Below are 26412 nucleotides of genomic sequence, written 5' to 3'. Positions count from 1 at the left end.
CTGTTCCACACTCATCATGGATTTTTCCAGCCCCAGCTGTGGAAACAACTGTCATCTCTAAGAATTCCTGGTTCCTTTCAGGGGACAATAGTATCCACATGCCAAGATCTGGACACTAGATGTGTTCATTGAGTCAGAACACCACTGTGGTCAGGTCCTCTCAGTTGACAGACACAGGAATACAGTATATGTACAAATGTATATGTGTATATAATATATGCATATATATACATACATATATTTACATCTATATTTATTTCTGTATCTATCTATAACAAAAACATGGGTTCAAACAGTTACCTTTAATTTCAGACGAACATCTGTTTACATATTTATAACCCCCTTCTTTGATGGTGAGAAACCTGGCTTCCATTATACTTAATGGAGTATATTTATTCGTTTGATTAACTTCTCCCTCCTCCCCGTGGTATAGAATCAACCTTCCATTGCTGCTACCTCCCTCCTGCTGCCTAGATGCCCTTCACAACCTACTCAGGCTCTGACACACTCTGCCAGGCTGCTCTCCCAGAGAGATGACCTCCTCACCCCACTGGCCTCTGCCACCTCATGGTAGGCAGCTCTCCTACATAGATGCCCGCCTCATTTCACCTGGGCTCCAATACACCATGCCAGGCTACCCCTCTCCCACTTCACCCCTGCATGGATTCCCTTCTGATCCTGATTCTGTTCCAATATTCCATACCGAGCATCCCTCCTCCTACTCAGATGCCCTTCTCATCCTGCTTGAGCTCTGACACCCCATTCTGGGCCACATGGCTCCCTCCACCCCACGTTAGCACATATCCTACTGTGAGTGACCTACCTAAGGCTTTGGGGTAGGAATTTTCAGGAAGATGAAGGGGGAAGTGACAATGTAGCTACTTTCAAATTTAGTTGACTCAGAAACATTCAGAACTTCTGAACACTGTTGTCATTTTCTTTCTTCTCAATGGTCACCCTTGCCCCAAATCCTGCTCTAATTCCTTTCGCTCCGATCTTATATCTTCTCATTCAACTTGAAGTGACGATCCATGTTCACATCTTCTAAAGGGAAATTTACACAGTAAAAAGATTAAAGACACCAGAATAGGGTTTCCCTAGTGGCGCAGTGGTTGAGAACCCGCCTGCCAATGCGGGGAACACGGGTTCGAGCCCTTGTCCAGGAAGATCCCACATGCCACGGAGCAACTAAGCCCATGTGCCACAACTACTGAGCCTGATCTCTAGAGCCCATGAGCCACAACTACCGAAGCCCGTGAGCCACAACTATGGAAGTCGTGTGTCTAGAGCCCGTGCTCCACAACAAGAGAAACCACCACAATGAGAAGCCCGCGCACCTCAACGAAGACCCAACACAGCCAAAAATAAATAAATAAAGACACCAGAATGAAGGAAAATTTGGAGGCCTCTAAACATACACTGAAGTTAAATGATTTGCCCTCCGCAAACATGAGAATGTGAAGTTCACCTTCAAATGCAATGAGAATTTGAGCAGTGACCAAGCCTGACTCAATGAACAAGCTACCATGATATTTACACTTATTTTATGTGAACTTTAGTGCATCTTATCCCAGAAAGGATTTTAGGAAGTTTATAAGAGGCATGGAAAATAACATAAAAATAAAATATGGGGTGGGGGAGACAGAAAAGCAAGTTCAGGGACTCAGTTAAGCAGGAATCAGCTTTAAAAGGCAACTGTAAAGTCCCATGACCATGTTCAAGGTTGGCATAGAGTTGGGTCTATCCTTCATAGAAAGAGATAATACAAAAAAGAATCTTGTCAATTATACGACCCATGGTGTTGAGAGAAATAAGAAACTATTTCTCAGAGAGTGGACCCCTATTCTTGGTGTTGGAATCAGACAGGTTCATTTTCTGTGTGATCTGGTCCCTGCTTACCTCTCCGGCTGTGTCTGTGCCACCCACCACCTCCCTCCTGGGGCCCCAGGCACCCTAGTGTTCCTTCAGTGCTTCAAAGAACCTGTTCCTTCCCGAGGGTATTATTCCATCTGGCCCTTTTGCTTGGAGGGCTCTTTTCCTTCTGTTTGCTTGGCTGGCTCCAGATAAGCTTTTGTCCATTGATTCGTTTGAAAATAATTTCTCCCATTCTGAGGGTTGTCTTTTTGTCTTGTTTATAGTTTCCTTTGCTGTGCAAAAGCTTTTAAGTTTCATTAGGTCCCATTTGCTTATTTTTGTTTTTATTTCCATTACTTGAGGAGGTGGGTCAAAAAAGATCTTGTTGTGATTTATGTCAAAGAGTGTTCTTCCTATATTTTCCTCTAAGAGTTTTGTAGTGTCTGGTCTTACATTAAGGTCTTTAATCTATTTTGAGTTTATTTTTGTGTATGGTGTTAGGGAGTGTTCTAATTTCATTCTTTTACATGTAGCTGTCCAGTTTTCCCAGCATCACTTATTGAAGAGACTGTCTTTTCTCCATTGTATATCCTTGCCTCCTTTATCAAAGATAAGGTGACCATATGTATGTGGGTTTATTTCTGGGGTTTCTATCCTGTTCCATTGATCTAATTTCTGTTTTTGTGCCAGTACCATACTGTCTTGTTTACTGTAGCTTTGTAGTATAGTCTGAAGTCAGGGAGCCTGATTCCTCCAGCTCCACTTTTCTTTCTCAAGATTGTTTTGGCTATTCGGGGTCTTTTGTGTCACCATACAAATTTTAAGACTTTTTGTTCTAGTTCTGTAAAATTGCCATTGGTAATTTGATCAAGATTGCATTGAATTTGGAGATTGCTTTGGGTAGTATAGTCATTTTGACAATATTGATTCTTCCCATCCAAGAACATGGTATATCTCTCCATCTGTTTGTGTCATCTTTGATTTTCATCAGTGTCATATAGTTTTCTGAGTACAGGTCTTTTACCTCCATAGGTAGGTTTATTCCTAGGCATTTTATTCTTTTTGTTGCAGTGGTGAATGGGATTGTTTACTTAATTTCTCTTTCTGATCTTTCATTGTTAGTGTATAGGAATGCAAGAGATTTCTGTGCATTAATTTTGTATCCTGCAACTTTACCAAATTCACTGATTAGCTCTAGTAGTTTTATGGTGGCATATTTAGGATTCTCTATGTATAGTATCATGTCATTTGCAAATAGTGACAGTTTTACTTCTTCTTTTCCAATTTGGATTCCTTTTTTTTATTTTTCTTCTCTGATTGCCATGGCTAGGACTTCCAGAACTAGGTTGAAAAATAGTAGCTAGAGTGGACATCCTTGTATTGCTCCTGATCTTAGAGGAAATGCTTTCAGTTTTTCAGCATTGAGAATGATGTTGGCTGTGGATTTGTCATATATGGCCTTTATTATGTTGAGGTAGGTTCGCTCTATTGCCCACTTTCTAGAGAGTTTTTATCATAGATGGGTGTTGAATTTTGTCAAAATCTTTTTCTGCATCTATTGAGATGATCATATGGTTTTTATTCTTCAACTTGTTAATATGGTGTATCACATTGATTGATTGGTGTATATTGAAGGATCCTTGCATCCCTGGGATAAATCCCACTTGATCACAGTGTATGATCCTTTTAATGTATTGTTGGATTCTGTTTGCCAGTATTTTGCTGAGGATTTTTGCACCTATATTCATCAGTGATATTGTTCTGTAACTTTCTTTTTTTGTAGTATCTTTGCCTGGTTTGGGTATCAGGGTGATGGTGGCCTCATAGAATGAGTTTAGGAGTGTTCCTCTGCAATTTTTTGGAAGAGTTTGAGAAGGATGGGTGTTAGCTCTTCTCTAAATGTTTGATAGAATTCACCTGTGAAGCCATCTGTCCCTGAGCTTTTGTTTCTTGGAAGATTTTTAATCACAGTTTCAATTTCATTCCTTGTGACTGGTCTGTTCATATTTTCTATTTCTTCCTGGTTCAGTCTCAGAAGGTTACACCTTTCTAAGAATTTGGCCATTTCTTCCAGGTTGTCCATTTTATTGGCATAGAATTGCTTGTAGTAGTCTCTTATGATGCTTTGTATTTCTGCGGTGTCCATTGTAACTTCTCGTTTTTCATTTCTAATTTTATTGATTTGAGTCCTCTCCCTCTTTTTCTTGATGAATCTGGCTAAAGGTTTACCATTTATGTTTATCTTCTCAAAGAACCAGCTTTTAGTTTTATTGATCTTTGCTATTGCTTTCTTTGTTTCTATTTCATTTATTTCTGCTCTGATCTTTATGATTTCTTTCCTTCTACTAACTTTGGGTTTTTGTTGTTGTTGTTCTTCCTCTTTCTCTAGTTTCTTTAGATTTAAGGTTAGGTTGTTTATTTGAGATTTTTCTTGTTTCTTGAGGTAGGATTGTATTGCTATAAACTTCCCTCTTAGAACTGCTTTTGCTGCGTCCCATAGATTTTGGGTCATCATGCTTTCATTGTCATTTGTTTCTATGTTTGTTTGTTTTTTTACTTCTTCTTTAATTTCTTCAGTGATCTCTTGGTTATTTAGTAGTGCACTGTTTAGCCTCCATGTATTTGTGCTTTTTACATTTTTTTTCCTGTAATTGATTTCCAATCTCATAGCATTGGGGTCAGAAAAGATGCTTGATACAATTTCAATTTTCTTAAATTTACCAAGGTTTGATTTGTGACCCAAGATGTGATCTATCCTGGAGAATGTTCCATGTGCACTTGAGAAGAAGTGTAATCTGCTGTTTTCAGACAGAATGTCCTATAAATATCAATTAAATCTAACTGGTCTCTTGTATCATTTAAAGCTTGTGTTTCCTTATTAATTTTCTGTCTGGATGATCTGCCCGTTGGTGAAAGTGGGGTGTTAAAGTCCCCTACTATGGTGGTGTTACTGTCGATTTCCCCTTTTATGGATGTTAGTATTTGCCTTATGTATTGAGGTGCTCCTATGTTGGGTGCGTATATATTTATGATTGTTATATCTTCTTCTTGGATTGATTCCTTGATCATTATGTAGAGTCCTTCCTTGTCTCTTGTAACATTCTTTATTTTAAAGTCTATTTTATCTGCTATGAGTATTGCTACTTCAACTTTCTTTTGATTTCCATTTTCATGGAATATCTTTTTCCATCTCCTCACTTTCAGTCTGTATGTGTCCCTAGGTCTGAAGTGGGTCTCATGTAGACAGCAAATATATGGGTCTTGTTTTTGTATCCATTCAGTGAGCCTGTGTCTTTTGGTTGGAGCATTTAATCCATTCACATTTAAGGTAATTATCAGTATGTATGTTCCTATTACCATTTTCTTAATTGCTTTGGGTTTTTGTAGGTCCTTTTCTTCTCTTGTGTTTCCCACTTAGAGAAGTTCCTTTAGCATTTGTTGTAGAGCTGGTTTGGTGGTGCTGAATTCTCTTAGCTTTTGCTTATCTGTAAAGCTTTTTATTTTTCCATCAAATCTGAATGAGACCCTTGCCGGGTAGAGTAATCTTAGTTGTAGGTTCTTCCCTTTCATCACTTTATTTTTATTTTTCACGGTATGTGGGCCTCTCACTGTTGTGGCCCCTCCCGTTGCGGAGCACAAGCTCCAGATGCGCAGGCCCAGCGGCCATGGCTCACGGGCCTAGCTGCTCCGCAGCATGAGGGATCTTCCCAGACCAGGGCACGAACCCGTGTCCCCTGCATCGGCAGGCGGACTCTCAACCACTGCGCCACCAGGGAAGCCCTGAAGGATGAGCTTTTATTCCGAGATCTACTCTTTCTCCTCTTTTGGTGTTGAAATGTCCCTTCTTCTATGAAATACGGGTGAGGAGAGATGGTGAGGAGAGCATCCCTAAATCACTCTGTTGCATTTTAAACTTTCTAGGCCATGAAATCCAAAAAACGGAGGATGAGTGCAAGGGCTGTTGGCCATTCTTTCTAACCTGTGAGAAGCCTGCCTCCGGGCCTCGCCAAAGAGTCTGGTTCCTGCTGGTGGCTGTGGGTGGCCAGGAAAGAGCACTGAGGAGTGGGGGGAAGGGGCACAGGTCTGGGATTTAGAAAGAGCAGCGTGGCTTCAGTTTGTGAAGAGTGGAAACGGGGAGGGGATTTGGAGGCAAGGAGAGAGTCTCGTGGCTTTTTTAGAGTTTGGCACAAGGAAGGGGAGCCTAGGGACAGGCAGAGGCCGTGCCAGAGGAGGAAGAGGGGCCTCTGTGACTCTGAGGCTAATTTTCTTTTTTTAACTTAATTAATTAATTAATTAATTAATTTAGGCTCTGCTGCGCGGCACGTGAGATCTTAGTTCCCTGACCAGTGATCAAACCCGCGCCCCCTTGCAGTGGAAGCACGGATTCTCAACTACTGGACAGCCAGGGAAGTCCCTAATTTTCTAATAAGAGTTTGGTCAAATCTTTCCCCTAAGTTGCTGAATCTTATCTGTGATTTTGTCTTTCCATAATCTCATTGAAATAAATCTCCCCTTCAATCTACCACTCTTCAATCTAAGAGTGGTAGAGGAAAGGAAACAGTCTGTTTTCCAGTTTTTCTGAATAAAAACTTTCCTTTTCTGCTAGCCAGATTACAAAGTCTGTTTTGGCAAGCTTTCCTTTGGAAATAGCTTCTTTCTCCACTCTGTATTCACGGATAGGCTGTATTTGAACTCTAGTAGTTATCAAATGTCTCCTTCATGTCCATAGATCTCCCCCAGCAAGCCTCAAGGCAAATCACATCTTAGTAGTTATCAGACATGATTGGTACAAGGATGGATGCTGAAGAACTGCACATAAATGGGGAAAATTATTTCTTCTCTAAGGGCTTCTGAACCCAGGGATGGGAAAAAGCAAAAACAGATGAGGGCACCCAGCCCAAAGTGAAGGAGCTGAGGCTTCCATTCTCCTGCCCCAGTGAAATCTGCAAAATGACAGCATCTGTGAGTCCGTTACTATGTTAACGAAGAGCCCTTGAGAGAGCTCAGCACTAGCAGGGAGGTACTCGCCTGATGACTTGGGCTGAATTTCCCTATTTTCCAGTCTTGCCTGTTCCTTGGTATGTACTAGTCTTCCCTCCAACACTAAGTCTGATCAGAAAGGAAACTGTTTGGGGGACAATTGGAAGGTGTGAACCCCTCTGAATCAGAGGGGCGATTGTACCCCTGGCTGCTCTTCTGAAGCTGGCAGAGACTGGGCTTCCGAAGCCAGGTTTTCTTCCCCAGGCAGCAGCTGGCTGAGCATCGTCAGCCGCTTGGGCATTAAGCCCACTTGTTTCCTCCCTTTGACCCATCAGTTTGACGATCTTAACTTTCAGGGGCATTTTCATCAGATTCACCCTTTCTGTTCTGTGCAGGGGGCATTCATCTCACCTGTGTAACTTCCTCATCGCTGCTTCCCCAGATTCCTTTGGACTTTTCAGGGGCGACTAGTTTTCTGACCCTCATGGTGAAAGAAGCTTTGTCACCGGGGTAGCAAGTGAACAAGGTAAAAGGAGGAATGACTTTGTAATAGCTGAAGTGTGTGTGTTGGAGCGATGTAACCCAGTGATGAAGAGCAGGGGCTCTGGAGACAGACTGCCTGGGTTCCAATCCCAGCTCCACCACTAACCAGCTGCATGACCTTGAAAAAGATTCTTGCTCCTCAACCTCAGTTTCCTCATCTGTAAAATGGGAATAATAACAATAGTATCTACCCCAAGGACGGGAGTGAGGATTAATTCAGATAATCAGAGTAAAATGCTTGGCACGATGCCTAGCACTGGATGAGAGCAAGGCCTGTCCCTGGGTGAGCTCATCCCAACTCCCCAGCCACTGCACTTGGTCACCACATCTGCAACAGATTACGGATGGGTGTTGTCACCAATACTTCCCTCAGGGAACAGTTGTGAGAAGGGGATGGGAGGAGATATGTCAAGTACCAAACACAGTGCTTGGCACAAAGTAGATTCTCAGTAAATTAATTCCTAACCCTTCTTCCCCCAGAAATGTCCTCCTAACTCCCTTGAAAGCACTCAGCACGCCCATGTGTTCTGTTTCTAGTCCTTTCCCACATGGTAACAGGAATCTATGAGCACCAGAGAATGTGCATGTAAAAATTCCCTCGTTTATTTTCTCTTCCTCTTAGCAGCGGGTGAGGGGCTTGGGTACCTTCCTTTCATGTTTCTCTATTCGAGTCGCACAGAAGTCCTTTTTCAGTCACTTAGGAGAGAGAACGCAAACTTCAACGCAATGCCATGAGCCCAAGGGCAGCACAATCTTTTTTCCTGAATGCTAACATGGCAATGACTTACAGCTTACAGCTCTTAGGAACTTTCTGGACTTGCAATTGTTTATTTCTTTTATTTCAAATCCATATGCTCACAGGGTTTTACTGAATTCAATGTCTAGATAATGCCCTGTTAGTACTTAATACCAAAGCTACACCTGGTGTTATCTGCACAACCTCAGGAAGCCCATGCTAAGGTTGGGAATGTGTTAAAAATTCTTTCTGGGAGTGTGAAATGGGGTTCACCATTTGAATGAATTTTCTTTAACTTCCTTGGTTCAATAGTTGCTGAATCTAATGATTTACTATTAAAAAAATACTCTCACTACTCCTCTTTTGACAAATGCTGCCTCTATGTTTGGAGGTTGAATCATTTCACAGATAATATCCACGGAGCCCTAGGAACTGGAAGGTAAAAGTCATTCATCTCATTGCAGCATACTAATTTCATCCAGCCTTAAAACATAGGCCAGCATTATGTCCTGACATATTAAAGATCTCCCGGTGGAACCAGGAACTTGTAAACATTTATGCTCTGCACGACTCCTGGTGACCTCAAAGGAAGCTGCATAAGTCAGGTGGATGGAATGGAGGCTGCTTTTCAAATTCAGTGTGTTTCCTACTCATTTCTAAATTAGCCCATGGAATACATGCATAAATAAATTCCTCAGACGCTCGTGGCTCTAGTCTCTCGCCTGTATATTTCTAATAGTTCATGTAACCACAGATTTTACATTATGGCTGAAGAATTAATGCATTAATTTTTTTCATAGAGAAGGGAAATAAGCAAAAATTAACTGTGATAGTTTCTCAAATTTCTTATTGTCAAAGCTAATCTTCTGTTTTGGGTGTTTCTGTTGATTAATTCTTTTTTAATATTTATTTATTTATGGCTGTGTTGGGTCTTTGTTGCTGCGTGCAGCCTTTCTCTAGTTGCGGCGAGCAGGGGCTACTCTTCAGTGCAGTGCGCGGGCTTCTCATTGTGGTGGCTTCTCTTGTTGCGGAGCACGGGCTCTAGGCGCGCGGACTTCAGTAGTTGTGGCGCACCGGCCCAGTTGCCCTGTGGCACGTGGGATCTTCCTGGACCAGGGCTCGAACCGGCATCCCCTGCACTAGCAGGCGAATTCCCAACCACTGCGCCACCAGGGAAGTCCTGTTTATTAACTCTTAAAAGTCTTTTTGTTTTCCTCTAAGGATGAGTGAAATGCATGCTTTTATTCTTCCCATTTCACAGCAGGGAGCAAGACCTTGAAGTTTCTTATGTACCATTTCAGTTGATCATAGAAACACCCTGTTCCCAACCTGGGTGATTCCTCCTGGACTTGTGTCCCCTGCCCACTCAGGGACCTCATCGTGGCCTCTGCTCTTGGCCTCACACCACTCAACACTCTGTGGACCAGTTATTCTGACCTTCTTGGTGTCCCCATTAGATCTGCTGTCCCACCTAATCTCTGACTAAGGCTCCACTCTGTATTTGTGAATGAACATCTTGTGAATAGAAATGTTTTCTGACCACAGCTGGACTGGTCACAGAAGCACTGCTGCAATCACAGTAACAAATGGCCAGCAAAGAAACTGAAGGCTGAACTGCTATATGACATGGCCCCGGTATCTATAGAGAGGAAGACAATGTGAGAAGAGCCCGATGCCTCATGGTGGTGGTGGGGGTGACTCCTTTAGTGCAGAGTGTGGACCCTGGAGCACCCCTGTGTGACATCACTTTCTTGCTTGTGACCTCAGGAAAATTACTTAGGTAACTCTGACTTTAAAATAGGGATAAACATAGATAACCCACCTCATGGGGTCATCATGACCATTAAATGAGATTATCCAAGTAAAACGCTTAGCGTGTGTTAAGAGTATGCACTCAAATGTATGCTTTTGGTGTTAGTAGCATCTAATATTATCATTATTATACATTGCTGTTAATTAATCTCTCTGATAGCAGATCTTAATTAGGCACTTCTCTGCCATGTGAATTCATTCATTCATTCATTCACTCATTCATCAAAGGTCTATTGAGCATCTACTATGTGCCAGATACTCTCTTCTAGGTGCTAGGTATACATCAATCAACAAAATAGAGATCCCTGATGACATGGACTTTATATTCTAGTTTGGGGAGACAGACAATACACAATAAACCTAGTAAATAAATTACACAACATAGATGCTGTGAGAAAAAGAAACTTTGACCGGAGAAAGGGGGACTGTGAGTCTTGGTGGGCAGGTGTGACCAGCAGAGGCCCCAGTGAGAAGGTGACATTCAAACAAAGACTGGAGGGGAGAAGGAATTAAACATGAGGGTATTTGGGGGCACAGCATCCAGGCAGGGGAATGGCCAGTGCAGAGGCTGTAAGTGTGAATGTGACCAGCATGTGTGACGCCAGCAAGGAGTGGAGGGAGAGAGGGGAATTGAGGCTTTTAATCCGAGGTTTTGAGCAAAGAAGGGACTATATTCTCATCCACAGACCGGGCAGGGGTGGGCAGCCCAGTTCCTCATGTCCAGCCAGTGTTAACTTCTCCCACCAAACTTCATCCTGTCCTAAAGACCTCAGCATCTTTGCCCTAAGTGAAATAATTAACCTTTAGATAAATAAACAAGTCACAATGTCTGATTTTTCTAAATGCTGCTGCCTCTTATGGATGGATGTCAGCATGTAGTTTTTAGCAATACTAAATACATCATTGTAGAGACATTATATGCACAGTTATGGAGAAACAGTTATCCAAAATATTGTTTCTGGGTTAATAAACATAGGATTCTGTTGATACCTTTGTGCCTCTATGTTCTATATATTTCTTGAAAATGCTTACACTCTTATCCTTTGCTGATTTGGTTATAGGTGAGGTCACATCTCAGTTATATGATATGATTTCCTCTGGAGCAGTTATTCAACTTAATCTAGTATGCAGTAATATTTATAAGCTCAATCAAAGTTTAATTAGATTGAATTGGATGTCCCCATTTGGGTTTTAATTTATTAAGTACTGGGAATTTTTGTGTGTTTTTTTGTCTTCATTAAAACTCAGTTAGATGATGAATGTTGCATTAAAACAAGAAGTTTCTGTTAAAATAACGTGTTCTGTTAAAATCTACTTCACAATGAAATAGAAAAATCAGATAAAATATGTAATTGTTATAAATGACACTACGATTGCTTCCCAATGACAGTTCTTTATCATTTTGGTCAATGTAGCAATGAAGTCTGCTTGGAAGCAAAGTTGAAATTTAAGAATTTAGGATATTGAAAGATTGCATAGATTTAATGATTGGCTTAGCTTCCACGGGAAGCAAGCTTCTTATGGGAGTATCAATTTTTGCTGTTGTTGGGTGGAAGGACTGAAGGCATCTGGTTTGAATTCATTGTCTTCTAAGACAGTTTTCCATTTATTATCATTAATACAATGTAGGTTACTAGGGAGTATATAATAATACACCAGGTATTCAATGTGTATGGGGATACATTTGAAAATTAAAATAGTGGTTTCCTCAGGGGCCTCTCTAGACATGGTAAAGCAGGGGCTGTGACCTGAAATGCCTTAGGGGAGTGGCAAGAAATGTACATGAGTGAAGCATCCCAGTGTAAGAGGACAGTGGTAACTGACAACCAGCCACGTGTCTGTGCAGCAACAGGGAGTGGTGAGGACAGTGGTACATTAGAGAGCCAACTCCATCAAAATGGGTCAGCCACTTCTCAGCCAGTTCCTGAGAACAAAAGCCTCGTGTGGCCAGATCTTCTGATTTTTGTAAGAGAAGTCAGAAATTCCAATTTTCATGTGTCAAATTTTCCGATTTTTAAATGTTGGTACTAGTTAAACAACGACAACAACTACAATCTACATAGGTCCAACAAAACATGCCTGCAGGACAAATTCAGTCCATAGCCTGCCTCTTTGTCACTTCTTGGTATACATTTCAGACAGTGGAACTGAGAAACAGAGAAGCACTTATATGTGTGACTGAGTTCCAGAAGTCTCGTTCCTCACCGCCCTGTGTCTAGAAATCACCTTGTCACAAACAGCTTTTGTCAGACATAGTATTCTACTGCTGCTATTAGGAACCGGGGCTACTTTTGGAGTCATTTACAATTATTACATAGTGACTGTAAATGTACTAATATCAATAATATATAAGTATATAGAATTTACATATTTCTGCTTTTCCAAATATGTTAATATTTTATTCTTACATCAGTGTCCCAAAATAATTATAAGCTACATAGGAACAAATCTAGGACCCCAGCTGCAGTTCAGAAATCTGAGGCACAGAACAATTAAATATACTACCTAAGGTCATACAAATAAGGTAGTGGCAAACCTGAGATTAAACCTCAGGTTTGTTTACTCTGGTTGATGAGCTTTTTCTATAATCTAGACTTATTACCTTTATATGCCAGACTGTTACCAAACTTAATACTGAATCCCACTGCAAGAAAAATGATGTACAACATTAATCTGTTGAGAAGCTACACAATATGCATGACACCCTCCCGGGAAAGTTTGTAATAGAATAAAGCAACTTCTGCTAAAATACAAATATGTGCATGTGTTCTAAAATAAATTTTGAATTAGTTTTTTGTAGAGTTAACTTTTCATTTATTTGTTCCAGGATCATTGCAGGATGAAGAATATACTTGTTAAAGAAACAAACACATCAAAAAGACAAAATAGAAGATGGTTATGTGTCTTTTATTTGTAACATTTGAATTCCTAAGCTCACATAAAACTGATTTCATAAATATCCTTTAGTTTCATCTTGCATTTTAATTGTTTTTCATTGTTAGTCTGTTCTTATAACCAAACCCTTAATTTAATCACAAATGGAACTAAAAATATGCTAAATCTTTTTTCTGATGCAATTAGAAAAGATACTGAAAAACTCTGAAATTAGAACATTAAAAGCTAGTAAAACAGCTTAACTGTCAGATTAGAAATGGACTCTTCCCTCTAAAAGTTACAAAAATCCTTATTTATTCATTGAAAACTGCTTACCAAGAATTAATAACTGCCCAGAGGGAAACAACCTCTTATAAGTTTTTTTCTTGATATATTTTTAAAAGCAGGGAAAAAAAACACATTAGTTCCAAAACATGCTTTGTTTCGCTAATTCTAGGAGAGAATCACCTATTTAATTAAGAACTAAAATGATCAAAGCACAAAGGACAACAGTATTAACCAAGTGACACATCAGACTCCTTTTAGTGATTTTGCCTTTGTACACATTCCTTGGCGGCTGTACTTTTCCTATGATATTTCTTTTTCTCACAGTGTGATACCCATAGGGTGTGGAAGCGGTGTAAGGTTAGAGACCCTAGGAAGTCATGTGCTTCCATTAATGACCAGAATGACATAATCACCACAAAAAGATAAGAGAAATTCTATCCACGTCCCCTAATGCTTTACCAATTAAAGAGGGGATTAAAACAAAATAACTCAGTTTGATCTTACAGGAAATGCTAAAGGTAGGAAGGAAGGAAGCTCAAGAAGATAAAGCAAAACAGCAGAACAGAATATAGATAAGGATTTAGTGTGGGCAAATACAATAGAAAAGGAAATTTATAAGTGTATAAAATCAAGTCAAGAGTTAGCAAAGACTCAACATAGTTTGGAGAAATCATGCAGTAATTTCTTAATGTTCACTGCTAGTTACATCCATAATGCACAGTGACATGGAGAGCTTTGGGAAGGTTTCAGACTGAAGTATAGAAATGTTAGCAGTGGGGCAACAAGACTTCCAAGAGAATTCCGCCATTGGGAGATGATAAATGGAGGAAGGCTGAAAGACAACGGGTAACAGTCTTCAAATATTTAGCGGACATGCGAATAAAGCTCTCACTTAGTATGTTTTTACTTTTACAGTCTTTGGATCTTAATGTGGGATACTAGAAAAGGTGAGCTGAAACGCAAAGATAATAGTTTAGCTCAAGTTGAATGGAAGGATTTCAGATGGAATCTGGTCTGTGGGTTATACCAGAGGATGCTGCAGAATTTCTGTGCCTGAAGATCATTGAGAGGAGAATTGGTTTTTCACCTGGAGTATTACTGACGTGGTTTGGGAGGGTAGAAGGAATCGCTTAAGAAATCTCTCGAAGTTGCTTCCATTCATCCTGGCCCTCAGAAATGAGCAAACACCCCAGGAAGAGAAAATGAGAAATCTCAGAAGTAGAAACTGACTCCAGATAGGTATTTTTCAATTTTTTAAAATTATCATCCTCCTAAAGAGCCTTTTTAGACATTTTATTCCTAATCATCTCCCTATCCCTATGGAAATTTAATACTACATATATACTTCATATCTGTATATGTACTATGGTCAGGCCATGACCCAATGTAATATATAAGATTTCCTCCCCACCCAAATCAATTTTTGCACCCTTGGGCAATCACCATCAATGAAAATGCATGCTCTCTAAAATAAACCATCGGTCTAAATGGGAGGTCACTGAGGATGGGAGAAAAAAAAGTTATATATATTTTAACTCTGGCTTCAGGGACTACACAAATTCTCATTAGTCAGCATACTCAAGATTTACCTGCAGAGGGAAACATTTTGTGTCCTCTTCTTTTTGTTAAATGGGAAAAGATGAATTCACTGTCACTGCTATATCATCTAACTGCAATGGCTGTAATCTTTTGGAGATCCTGGACCTCTTTGTGAAAATTAGGAAAGGAAAGCACATGTGTACAGTCTCACACTCTATAAAATGTATGCATACGGAATTTCAGATCTTTATCATGAATTATGGAACTTTATAATGAATGGATCAGGCAGATACCACCTCTACCCACTGATCAAGCTTAATATTTATCATAAAAAGAGACAACTAGACATTATATGTTTCCTGATATGATGCAAAAGGAAAGAAACAACATCACTTACATAGTATTCTTGCTAAAAAATGTTTAACCTGAATCTAATAATGAGGAAACAATCAGAAAAAAATTCCAGATTGTGGAACATTCTACAAACAAACCAGCCAGAACTCTTTACTAACGTCAGTAATGTCAGAAAGACCCACATACACATGCGCGCGTGCACACACACACACACACACACACACACACACACACCTCACACATACATAAAAGGACTCTAATCCATTAACTAAAGAGAATGACAACTAAGGGTATATAGACGTCATTGTAATTTTTCCTTCTTGAAATTTCCACTTTGACATTTCTCAATAAAAAAAGAAAATCATGGATACATGAACTACTCAACTAAAAAAAAAAAAAAATAGTGGGAAACGAGAGAGAGCGAGCCAGGTTAGGAGGAAGAAGCAAGATGTCAATCTCAGACCCAGAGAGTAGGAGATGCCTGAAGGGCTGCCAGGAGCTCAGATCTCCACTTGCCAGGAGAGGTACTTAGGATGTAGTCAGGCCAAAGAGATAAAAGATCGTCTGTAATGATTTTCTTCAGAATTTGCCAAACAAAGTTCTGCAGGAATAGGAACAGTCTGTAATTAAAACGTAAGAGTGGTTTGCCAGCACTTACCCTAGAAGTGCTGATGAGTGCAGCGAGAAACATAACCAGGAGGAAATTGTTCCAAGAAGTTTAAAACAAATCTGGATTTTTTTTTTTTTTTTTTTTTTTTTTTTTTTTTGCGGTTACGCGGACCTCTCACTGTTTTGGCCTCTCCCGTTGAGGAGCCCGGACTCGCAGGCTCAGTGGCCATGGCTCACGGGCCCAGCCGCTCCGCGGCGTGTGGGATCTTCCCAGACCGGGGCACGAACCCGTGTCCCCTGAATCGGCAGGTGGACTCTCAACCACTGCGCCACCAGGGAAGCCCTGGATTTTTTTTTTTTAATTGAGTGGAAATTGCATATGCACGAACAGTTAACAGAAAATAACCTTCAAAAGACTTCATCACAGAAGTCTTCAGAGTCCAGCATCGTACCTGATCAGGCATTATTGAAATATAGGAACTTAGTCAACTTTTTAATGCAAAACTCCTGTGTTTTCCATTGTGCAGAGCTTCAGAGTTCCTCTCGGGGCCTGGGCTCCATGCTGTCATTTCTCTGTCTCACCGCTCAACACTCCCATGTGGCACTAACTGCATCGTGCATAGGTCGGGAAGACGGGCTCATTTGTCTGATCTCCGGGTCCTTAGGACAGTCAGGTATCCTTTCAGCCAAAAATGATGCCGAGAAAAATCTTTGCCTATCTTGTCCTCTCACAGTTACTTAGGAAACAAACAAACAAACAAAAAACAGAAAAGGTGTGTTTCTGGTTGATCAGAGCACAACAATATGGAGAGAGGTAGCAGCACTTGGATTCCATGAGACAACTTTGACGAGATACAGAGCAATGGTGGTTTGCCGGGTTAGGTCAACACAGAATTCCACGGTGCCCAGACAGTTGACCCTTTCTCAGTTTGGACCAAGAAAGACTTCATGCCTTTCTAGGCTCTCACAGCAGCTCCAAATGGCTTTAACACATTACATGCAATGAAACAAAATCAGAGCTGTTGAGTTATTCTTTAATCAGTATTACATTGAAATGCCCTAATACATTCTTATCTACATCCCTCCACCAACTGCTATTTTGTCGAATTCAAATGCTCACTGGAAGTATCATCACCCCCCTAGTCATAGGCTCTCAGGACCACCACGGTTTTGCGAATGAATCAGAGAAGGCAACATTGCTTCAGCTAAAAGTCACTTAGCTTTCAAAAGGCAGGATGTAGCACAGAATGATTCTGTCTACTGGGATAGAAACACAGGGAAGGATGGGAGAAGGAAGTTGGCTCCAGCTCCACTGTTACCTTGGCAACTGTGGCACAAGCATCTTCCGGGTAGAAATTAACTTTGTGCCATAATATCAGAGGGCAGAGGAAGGGAGAGCGCGGAGGAAGAGGAAGAAGACATCGGCTGGATCTAGAAGCTCAGAGGGCCGGCTGGGAAGATTACGAATCAATGGGCGGGGCATTTGAGCTACAGGCACCAAATTACGCATTGTACTTTTGTTGGGTTTTTTTTTTTTCACTGAAATTTCAGTATTGTGTGAAGACAGCCACCACACCCTTTAATAATGAACAAACACTGCACTAATTTGGCTCAGGGCATCTGCTGATCATTCTTGGTCATTTATAACTTCCTTTTATTTCTCTCTTCGGGGAAACAGGGGAAAAAAAATATCTTGAACGGAAGAGACAAGGAATGGTGTGGTTATATAAAAAACACATTCTGTTGAGGGTGAACTGGTAACTAGTTAGCCTTAGGCTAGAGACCAGTCTCTTCCCTGCAATGACAGTGTGCAGACCCCATCTGGGGCAAGACAAGCCGCCCCGTGGAGTGGTCCCTGGTAAAACTGCTTATGGGGGAAATTGCACTGATGCTGTGGGACGGGCCTCAGACCTCCCCGCCAAGACCACGGCATCAGGGCCAGAGCCTGCAGGGACCGCACAGGAAGGCTTGTTAGACAAAAACTGGCTGTGCATCCAGAGTTCCAAAATTCACTGGGTACTTAGAAAACATGTTACAGAAAAGGCAGCCGGCTGACGAGACAGGTAAGTGGAAAAGTACAAGTAAGTATCTCAGTCTCAAAACCTGAATTCCAGTAAAGCTTAGGTGGCAGGTCTCAGGCAGAACTGTGACACACATGTAAGTGCAGAGGCTTCCTTTCCTCCAGGATGGGTGAGGGGCCGTCCTTCTCTCCTGGCCAGGTCCACAGGTCACGGCTAGCAGCACTCAGAGGGTTAAGAGCACACGAAGTGAGCGGGGAACATCTCTCAGGAGTCACTGCTGGTCTCCAGCTTGCCTGCTCCTGGAAGTAGGTACGCCTTTTCAGCCAGGGAGGTCTCCCTCCTGCCGGCCCGGGACTCCAAGAGGAAACAGCTTTTCCTCTTTCTTCCGTAGGGTAAGATGGGGCGTTAGTGACACATCCTGCTCGTCATCTCTTTCTGGAAAGCAGGGGGAGAAGGATGGTTAGGAGTAACTATAAGCAGAGCAATGACTTGTTGAAGGATTCTGAAAATACCCTGGCAACCTCTGGAGCCTTTAAACAAGAGGTTGCAAGCATGGCCCAGGAATAAGGCTCAGCATACAGGTGTGTTCCACTGGCTGCAGGCTTTTTTTTTTTCTTTTTTAAAAAACAAAGCAATGTTTAAAAACCTCAGCTAACTTGCCAAAAATCCAGGTTGCTCTGTGTTTTGGAAAAATTGCAAGATCTGGAGCCACTGGGCAGCTGAGTTGAGAATTGCTGTCTTCTTCAGATGCAGAATACACTCTCCAGTTTGCCCCAGTCTCCACCACTCCCAGCTGTCTCCCCATCAGGAGTCAAGTATCACTTACTGATTGATACGATAATCGGATTTAGACGGCTGTTTTTCTTAGAGTAGAGCACCATTTCTCTTTACCTAAGTTTCAATCAAAGATGGAAAAATGAAGGATAGGTTCAAGTCAAGAAAAGTGGGAGGAAGGACATTTTTTAATAGAAATGAAGACTCTCCCAATGTGTCTGACAGTCAACCACAACCAGCTGGCCTTTCTATAAATGCTCTTGTGGGCATTTATAGATCCCAAATGTGCCATCTGTTCTCCTTCTCTGGGTCTCTGCACAGGCGAGACCCTTGCCCGTGGCCTGCTCCTACCACACCCTGCTCTCTTTACTTGGCTAATTGCCATTCATTTTCCCATCTCCAGCAAGATGACTCTGATCTGCCTGGGAGGCCTTCAGGCACTCCCGCCCCTCCCACTGTGGATCAGCCACGCCCTCCACCTGTGCCCACCTGGAGGCCTGCGTGCAAGGAGCCAGTTTGTACACCTGTGTATGTGTGTGTGTGTGTGTGTGCGCGCACGCACACATGAGCAACGGGCATGTGGGTTAGCTCTACTTGTGAGCTCCAAGGTGTCAGGAAGAAGAAACTCTCACTGAAGAAACCCTCACTAGCACAGTGCCTGGCACAGGGCAGCAGCTCCTCTTTCTTCCCCAAGAATGTCCTGGATCGCAGGCTGGGAAGGAGACTTGTGCCTTGTGGCATTTAGGAGGACACGTTTCATATATTTTAGTTAGGTGCATGAGCTGCTTCTGAGGTCCACCTGCTGCAGAACTGACGCCAGCTGATACCTCTCTTGCACGCTGACCCCAGCTGACCCTCCAGCACCCCCCATCAAATAGGAAACATCCGAGTAAGAGGAGCTTGCAAATAGGCATGCCAGCTGCTCAGAGACTCTATTAGAAAACCATACCAATGTGCTGGTTAAAAAAATAACCAAATATACAGAACAGAATCTAGGTACTTTTGCACCCTTATAATATTAAGCAAGGCAAATTATGTAGAGATACATATGTTGACAAATTAAGTGACCATTTACTTATGCTCAGTACTTGTGCTATGGACCAGGTGCCTGGGAGATGAGGTCACTGTTCTCAAGGAGCTACAGTCTATCAGGGAGAAAATGATATAAAATACAATGACATAAATGTTAATATTTAGAGGAGGAGATGAGGCATGGTAGAACCCAATCCACCCATCCCACTCTGCCCTCACTACCACCCTGTGTGACCTCCCTGAGCCTTTGGGTCTTAGCTAAGTGGCCCCTTTCTAGGGATACCCTTCCGAACCTCCAGGAAAGGGCATCACCTCCTCTTCTGCTCTTTCATAGTGCCCTTCTTCACAACCAGGATAGTCTTTCTGTTTCATTCCTGCCTCCTGGATTCATCCCTTCTAAGATCCTGCAAGACCCACGGAGAAAAGGGCTGTGTCTGCGGTCTGTGCTGTGTCCCCAGTGCCCGGCAAGTGATGGTGGATAAAATGTTTGTGTAACCCAGCAATGAATGGGCTCCCAGTGTCCTCATCTGTGAAACAGACCAGTGATGCCTACTTGAGGTGAGTAGGAAGGTTAAAAAGTATTCATGGACAGAGTATGCATTCATTCCCTTTTCCTGATCTCTCCAGAAGCACAAACATGGCAGCAGCCACTTTGTGCTGGGAAGGCAGAGTCTCGAGAGGACTTCTCTGATAACGTACCCACTGAGATGGACTCCACAACCTAGAGGAGGAGGGGTCTGACAGGTGACGGTGGGAGTAGGCGGACTGGAGAATAGGGGCTGTGGCTGGAGGGGAGCACAGTCGAGGTGGAGTCCTCCAGGAATCTGATGCTGCTGTGGCTGGATGGGGACGCAGGGGTGGGGAGGCAGGTAAGCACACAACTATTTGAATAAGGACCCAGGCACCTGGTGTGGGGGGATGGAAATACATGATGAGAACCTGAAAAGGAATTTGCTGTTCCTCTGTTAAGCATCCAAAGGTTCTGGTGTTTTTGGTTAACTTTTTGTGACAGAGATGGGAAAAGTTAGGTGGGAATTAGGTGGGAATACAAAGTGTGTTTGTGTGTGTGGGGGGGTGGACGGGTGTGTTTGAAAGAGTGAGAGCAAGAGAGTGAAGGAGGGCTTCCCTGGTGGCGCAGTGGTTGAGAGTCCACCTGCCGATGCAGGGGACACGGGTTCGTGCCCCGGTCCGGGAAGATCCTACATGCCGCGGAGCAGCTGGGCCCGTGAGCCATGGCCACTGAGCCTGCGCGTCCGGAGCCTGTGCTCCGCAATGGGAGAGGCCACAACAGTGAGAGGCCCACGTACTGGAAAAAAAAGAAGAAGAAAAAAAAGAAAAAAAAAAGAGAGTGAAGGAGAGATCATGGGATGAAGACAACTTTGCCTTTCTAACTAATTCTCATAATTATTTGCAATGGGTCAGGATTACAGAAAGAAAGGAACTAGCATTTGCTAAGCCCCCTATGAGTTGCAGGTGTTTTGGGTGGTTATATTAATATCATTGCCTCTGTAAAACTTTGACAGAAGAGGAATCCAGGCCTTAGAGCAGAAGTGATGTGCTCAAGGTGAACAGGTATGGTGAACAGTAAGCTGCCGAGCTTAAATGGTCACTGTTGCTTCCATCAAACAAAGGTTTGCTGTTGTTTAGTCTCGGTGTCCCTCACGGCTCTACAGATATCACTTCATGCAACCCTTACCCTGATCCTGTGAAGTAAGCTTTGCCATCCCCATTGGTCTGATGAGGAAACAGGCACAGAGACAGAGAATAGCTTATCAAAGTCACACAGAAAGTGGCAGAAGTAGAGACTTAAACTCAGGTCTATCTGGATGCAAAGGCCAGCTCTTTCCACTACACCACATGACCATGGTTTAAAGCCTCTGAGACATTCTTATGAATATGCATTTGAGTGATACTGACTTATATTAATTAACAATTAATTGCAATCATTCCTGAATTTTCAAAATGCCAAAGAGATATTTCTTTATCCAGACTGATGCCATTTTGAGTTACAAGTGCAATCGGTAAATACTAAAACAATTATGCCACTAAAAGACTATAGACACTAGAAATATGGAAGACTTTTTTTTTTTTTTAAGGAAAGCAGAAGAGGGAAAAGTTTGAGAGAGGATATGGGACTTAATTAAGCAAAGCCACTGAGTTAATCTGTGAAAAGCCAGGACCAGTGCTTTCCTCACCACAGCGTGCAGCCTCAAATGCAGGAGAAAAACTGTTTACGATGAGGCCCCTTAAACATTCTTACAGGGAATGAATGGTTGAAATAGATCTGAATCTTGAGGAAGGACGTCTCAGTTGGATCCGCCCTGCAAAAGCCTACAAGTCTTCACAGCTGTATTCTAGGGATTTCCCACTGGGTGGCGCCAATGGGCTGGCTAAAAAACAACTGGTTCTGAGGAAAAAAAAAAAACACCAAACCAAAAAGAAAAAAAAAAAAACCACAGACAATATTGGGCTCCATGGCTTTCCTCTTCATCAGAGCCCTCCTGCAGGCATCCAGCAGGGCCAAACACGTTCCTTCCTATCGGGGAGAGTGGCTTAAACAATTCCTATGCAGTTTGCTCTCTAGGGATGAATTTGCCATTGCAGGAGTCATCTGAACCCACCATTTATTAAGTCCACTAAAGAACTCCAACAGGTGATTAAGAGGTTTCTGCAGAGGTAGTGTGAATTTTCTGAGAAATGTTCCTAAAGGCTGTATTTGGCTTGTACATGAAGACTTTTCAAGCACCCAGATTTTTAAAAATCCATTCTTAAAAAAAAAAATCCATTCTTAAGTAAAGTCAGGTTTTGGTTGCACTCAGACGGTACCATTGCTTTAATATAAGTCAGAACTTGATTCTGCAAAGTCCCAGATTCCCGACTCTCAGCAGAACAGAGTCCACACTCTGCAGCCTGGAAAACAAAGCTGTTCTTAACTGGATCCACCCACCCTGCTCACCTCCTGTTGAAGCCCAGCCCACTCCCCACACCCATCAGGCAAACTAGACTCCTCCCCGTTCTCCAACAGCCCTGGTCTGTAACGTTTCTAGTAGCTTCTCATCGGCTGTTTCTTCTATCTGGCAAATGCTTAATCGAATTTTCACATGGAATAAAGAAAGAAATGTGATGTCTGCTAGGTGTCAGTCATCATACTAGCCCTTGTATGCCTGGCAAACTTTGATATCCTTCAAGATCAGAAAGGGTTAATTAGATCCCTTCCTGGGTTCCCCCATCACTTTGCACACACCTGCATCACACTGCTTTCTGCCAGCACTGGAACTCACCATTTCATCTTGCCTGAATCTGAACAGACCCTTAAAACTTTGTTATATAGTAATACATATGATGAGGGATATTTTGGTCAAGTCACAAAACAGTATGTATGGTTTGATCCAATTATATTAGGAAAAAATATAAAGTATGAGTCCAGCATGATAAGTTTACCTCTGGGTGAATGGAATAATATATGTTTTCTATTTCTGATATTTGCCTTTTACATATTCTCTAGCTTTTTAGATATTTTTAATATATGTGTAATTTTTCCTAAAAAATAAGCTTCAGTCATTTAAAAAACAAAAAGAGAAGTAGACCAAATCTTCACATTGAAATCATAGTTGGTTTTGAAACTAAAGTTAAAATGATTTTGCCTGGTCTTTGTGGGGAATGGTGGTGGTGGATGAAATCAGCATATCTTCTGTCTAAGATACTCACACACTTCTGATCGAAAACATTTAAAATTAAAATAGAGATCTTTGCTAGCATTTGAAAGTTTTGTTTGTTTGTTTTAATATACATGGAACAAACTTGTATGAATTCTATGAGTCAAATCTTACTCTTATCTCTCAGTGTAGCCATTTGGGAACTGGCCACGGAGGGAATAAACTGTCCAGAGAAGTAAAATGATTTATTGCAGGTCACGCAAATAATTTCTGACCCGACCAAGACTCCAAAGAAACCAGCTGACTTAGCTTACTACACCATACCATCACACATTCCAGTAATCGAATTTTCACATGGAATAAAGAAAGAAATGTGATCTCTGCTAGGTGTCAGTCATCATGCTAGCATAACCATATGAATAAGTTAACAGTAGGAATTATAAAAGGAGCTCCAAAAAGGAGTGACAAAATCACAGGATCACAGACTACTGTTCAAGCTGGGAGGACATCTGGATGTGATCTAGTCCAACACCTTCATTCCAGAGATGTGAAGACCCAGCTGTGAGGGAGGAAGTGACTTGCCGAAGGTGGGACCACTGATAAATGTCAGTGCCAGGACTCCTGACAGGTGGACTCTGCACTCCATGTTGATTTCAGAGAGGCAACTTGTGTACACAAGGATTTCTTAAGAGTCACCTCAGTGTGCTTCAGGAAAATCCCTCTTGCATTACTGGCTCTCCTCCACGTAAACCTAAAACCTAAATGGCTCTCTACAGCTTTCAAACTAAGTCCCAACTCTAGCGTCTAGCATTGGTGTGGACTCCTCAACCACTTGGCCGTCACTCCCCAACTCTCCTTCTCTACTGTTTAGCCCAGAGCAATGCCCCTATATATGCTTTCCTTTGCTCCTTTCTTCCCAAAACACCTTTCTCCCAACTCCAGCATCTTTCGAGACCCTTGACCATTTGTGCCCATAGTATCCCAACTACCCCTAACCCACGAGACCCTGAGCTGGGGTCCTCAGCTCCTGACAATACCCATTCCCCTGTGGCCATCTTTCTAAACCAGAGGTCAAGCAGATATTTTGCTATTTCCTCATCTCGGGATCTAACCCACGGGTAGCAAAGCAAGTCCCTTTGGAAACGGCAGTTTTCCTGGAGGAGCCAGGAGGATGAGAACCAAAAGAACGGCGAGCTGGCATCAGCAAGGACGCTATGATGGTCAGCTGAGCCGCATGGGGCAACGTGGGGTGATTCCTGAGTGCAGGGAGGGACAAGGGTTCAACGAGGACTCTTCTAGCATCGTGACACTGTGATCAGAAGGACTCGAGGAAGCGGCATGGGTGGCTTTGGGGAGGAAGTGGTGTTGTGCAAGGTGTTTGATTACAAGGATCCAAATCAGTTGTTGTCTTCGAATCATCCAGTTTGGAGGACTCAGAATTTCCCATGATACCACGCTGCCTTGTGATTCCAACGTGTAGACAAGGCCAAAGGCCTACGCTCTCTAATCTCTGCTGGTATCATCAGCAGCGCAGGCTGGAAAGCTGCTGCTGAAGATCCAAAACCGCACAAAACTCGTTTCCACTTCCCTCCATCTCCTACCAGAAAAAGTCTCAGCAAGTTAAGTGACTGCAGGACTCTGGGACCTGCCCTCCTCCAGCCTTGCAAACACCTTGCTTCTGTTTGTTTCTGCACAAGAGCCCCGTTTCCTTAGCCTGCCCAGAACATACCTGTTCATCCTTTCATGCCCTGTGTAAGTGTCTCCGGATGGGAGACAGGGCACTCAGAGAAAGGGAGCAGGCCTCAGGGGAAAAGGAAAGAGAGAAAGACGATCCCGGAGGGCCCCAGGGCTGGGTGCTAAAAACGTAGCCTGGCAGTTAGTTCTCCCTCAGACAGCGTGTCCCTTAGCTCTGAAGGGCAGTATTTCACTTCAAGGGGGAGCCCAGTAAAATATCAGGCTGTTTGCTGCAGGGAAATCCCTGGAACAAGAGAGAGGAGGAGAAAAGAAAAGCAAACAAGCAAGTACAAAACATGCCCAGCCACTCTCCTGCCCAGTCCCTGTGGGACAGCTAGTCTTCAGAAGGTAGAAACAGGGCGGCAGCTCCTGCCACACCCTCGGGCGCAGGGGGGCCATGCATCTCACCCACCCAGAGGAGGCCAGCTCTCCCCTGCTGCAGTGTTTCTCCTCTCGCTTTCTAGAATCCACAAAGCTGCACCTATGACATTGACCTTTTCCCAAGTGCCTTGACAATTGCAGGTGGGCGGGGGGAGAGCAGGTAATTCCATGGGTGGGGCCTCCCAGGGCAGGACTTTGTGAGGAGCCCTCGGTTCCGCCCACAGTGCAGGGCAGAACCAGTGAGGATGATTCGGCCTTCGCCTACAGCAGGGCCACCCAATACACTCCCCCAAAACGCGAGCCCAGTTCAATCTCCTTGGGTGAACTGGACCGTTCAGAGCTGGTTCCAGAGATCGGGATCGCTGAGCGTCTTCACTCGTGAGCTGCCCAGGAGTCTCTGTGGTCCCGCCCCCTGGGTGCAGAGCACTTCCTTCCGCCCTCAGGGCCTCGAAGCCCTGAGGAGGATGCTGCTCTCCGTCATGCTGTGGACCAGGCTTCTGGGCCCCGAAGCTTCCTGTTCCAAAGAACAGACAGACCACGGAGTAAAGAGCAGGTGCCTTGGGCGAGAATCGCGCACCTGGCCTGAACAGTTTTTTAAAACTTTTTTTCTTAATGTCGTTGTGTCTGTTAGACGGAGAAAGAATTCCAGGGGGAGACTGACACCAGCCACCTTAAATGATTTTTGGAACAAGGCTTTATACGTATTAATAACTTGATGAATGAATAAATGAAGCAGTGCCAGGTCACAAAAGATGCAGTGAGCACGATGGAGCATAAGTATCCCAGCCTTAATGAATCAACAAAAGTGTATTGTGCTGCTAACAGAGCAGTAGCTACACTTCCGGCCCTTCTTTCTATATGCCAAACTGTGCTCAATGCCTTATACTCGTGACTTCATTCGGTCCTTACAGCAGTCTTATGGGGTGAGTGGTACACCTCATTTTACAGACGACAGAACTGGGGTTAAGTACGCTGGTCAAAGTCACATAGTTCATTAGGGTAGCCAAGGTTGAAACTTGAAAACCTGTCTTCCTAACCAGTCTACTATAACCCAAGGCATTGCTCTGAACAGATCTTCACTCATATCTGCATGTGCTTTCAGCTGAGTCTTTGAGTTGGCAGCCATACAAAGCCAGCCCTGGCCACCGGGATGGGGGAGGGCAGTGTGGACCAGACGGGGCCATGACCGTTGGAGCCATCCATGGGAGGCCAACAGCCAGGGCTG

General features: G+C 43.0%; 1 protein-coding gene across 6 annotated transcripts in view; it reads right to left on the bottom strand.

Moving 5' to 3' along the window:
- Nucleotides 1-26412, bottom strand: part of MOB3B (MOB kinase activator 3B) — a 291202-nt gene that overhangs the window by 63913 nt on the left and 200877 nt on the right. For 2 of the 6 annotated variants that reach the window (XM_059071182.2, XM_059071180.2), the window contains exon 4: nt 16603-18045. The exons of the other annotated variants lie outside the window; for them this stretch is intronic. In XM_059071182.2, the coding sequence (XP_058927165.1) occupies nt 18016-18045 (30 nt within the window). In that variant the 3' untranslated portion in view covers nt 16603-18015. Of the gene's footprint in view, nt 1-16602; nt 18046-26412 lie in introns of those variants that run through there. 6 annotated transcript variants of the gene reach the window in all.

The sequence above is a fragment of the Kogia breviceps genome, chromosome 8, assembly GCF_026419965.1.
Source record: "Kogia breviceps isolate mKogBre1 chromosome 8, mKogBre1 haplotype 1, whole genome shotgun sequence".
Classification (NCBI taxonomy): Eukaryota; Metazoa; Chordata; class Mammalia; order Artiodactyla; family Physeteridae; genus Kogia; species Kogia breviceps.
This window is presented reverse-complemented; position numbering and strand designations above follow the sequence as displayed.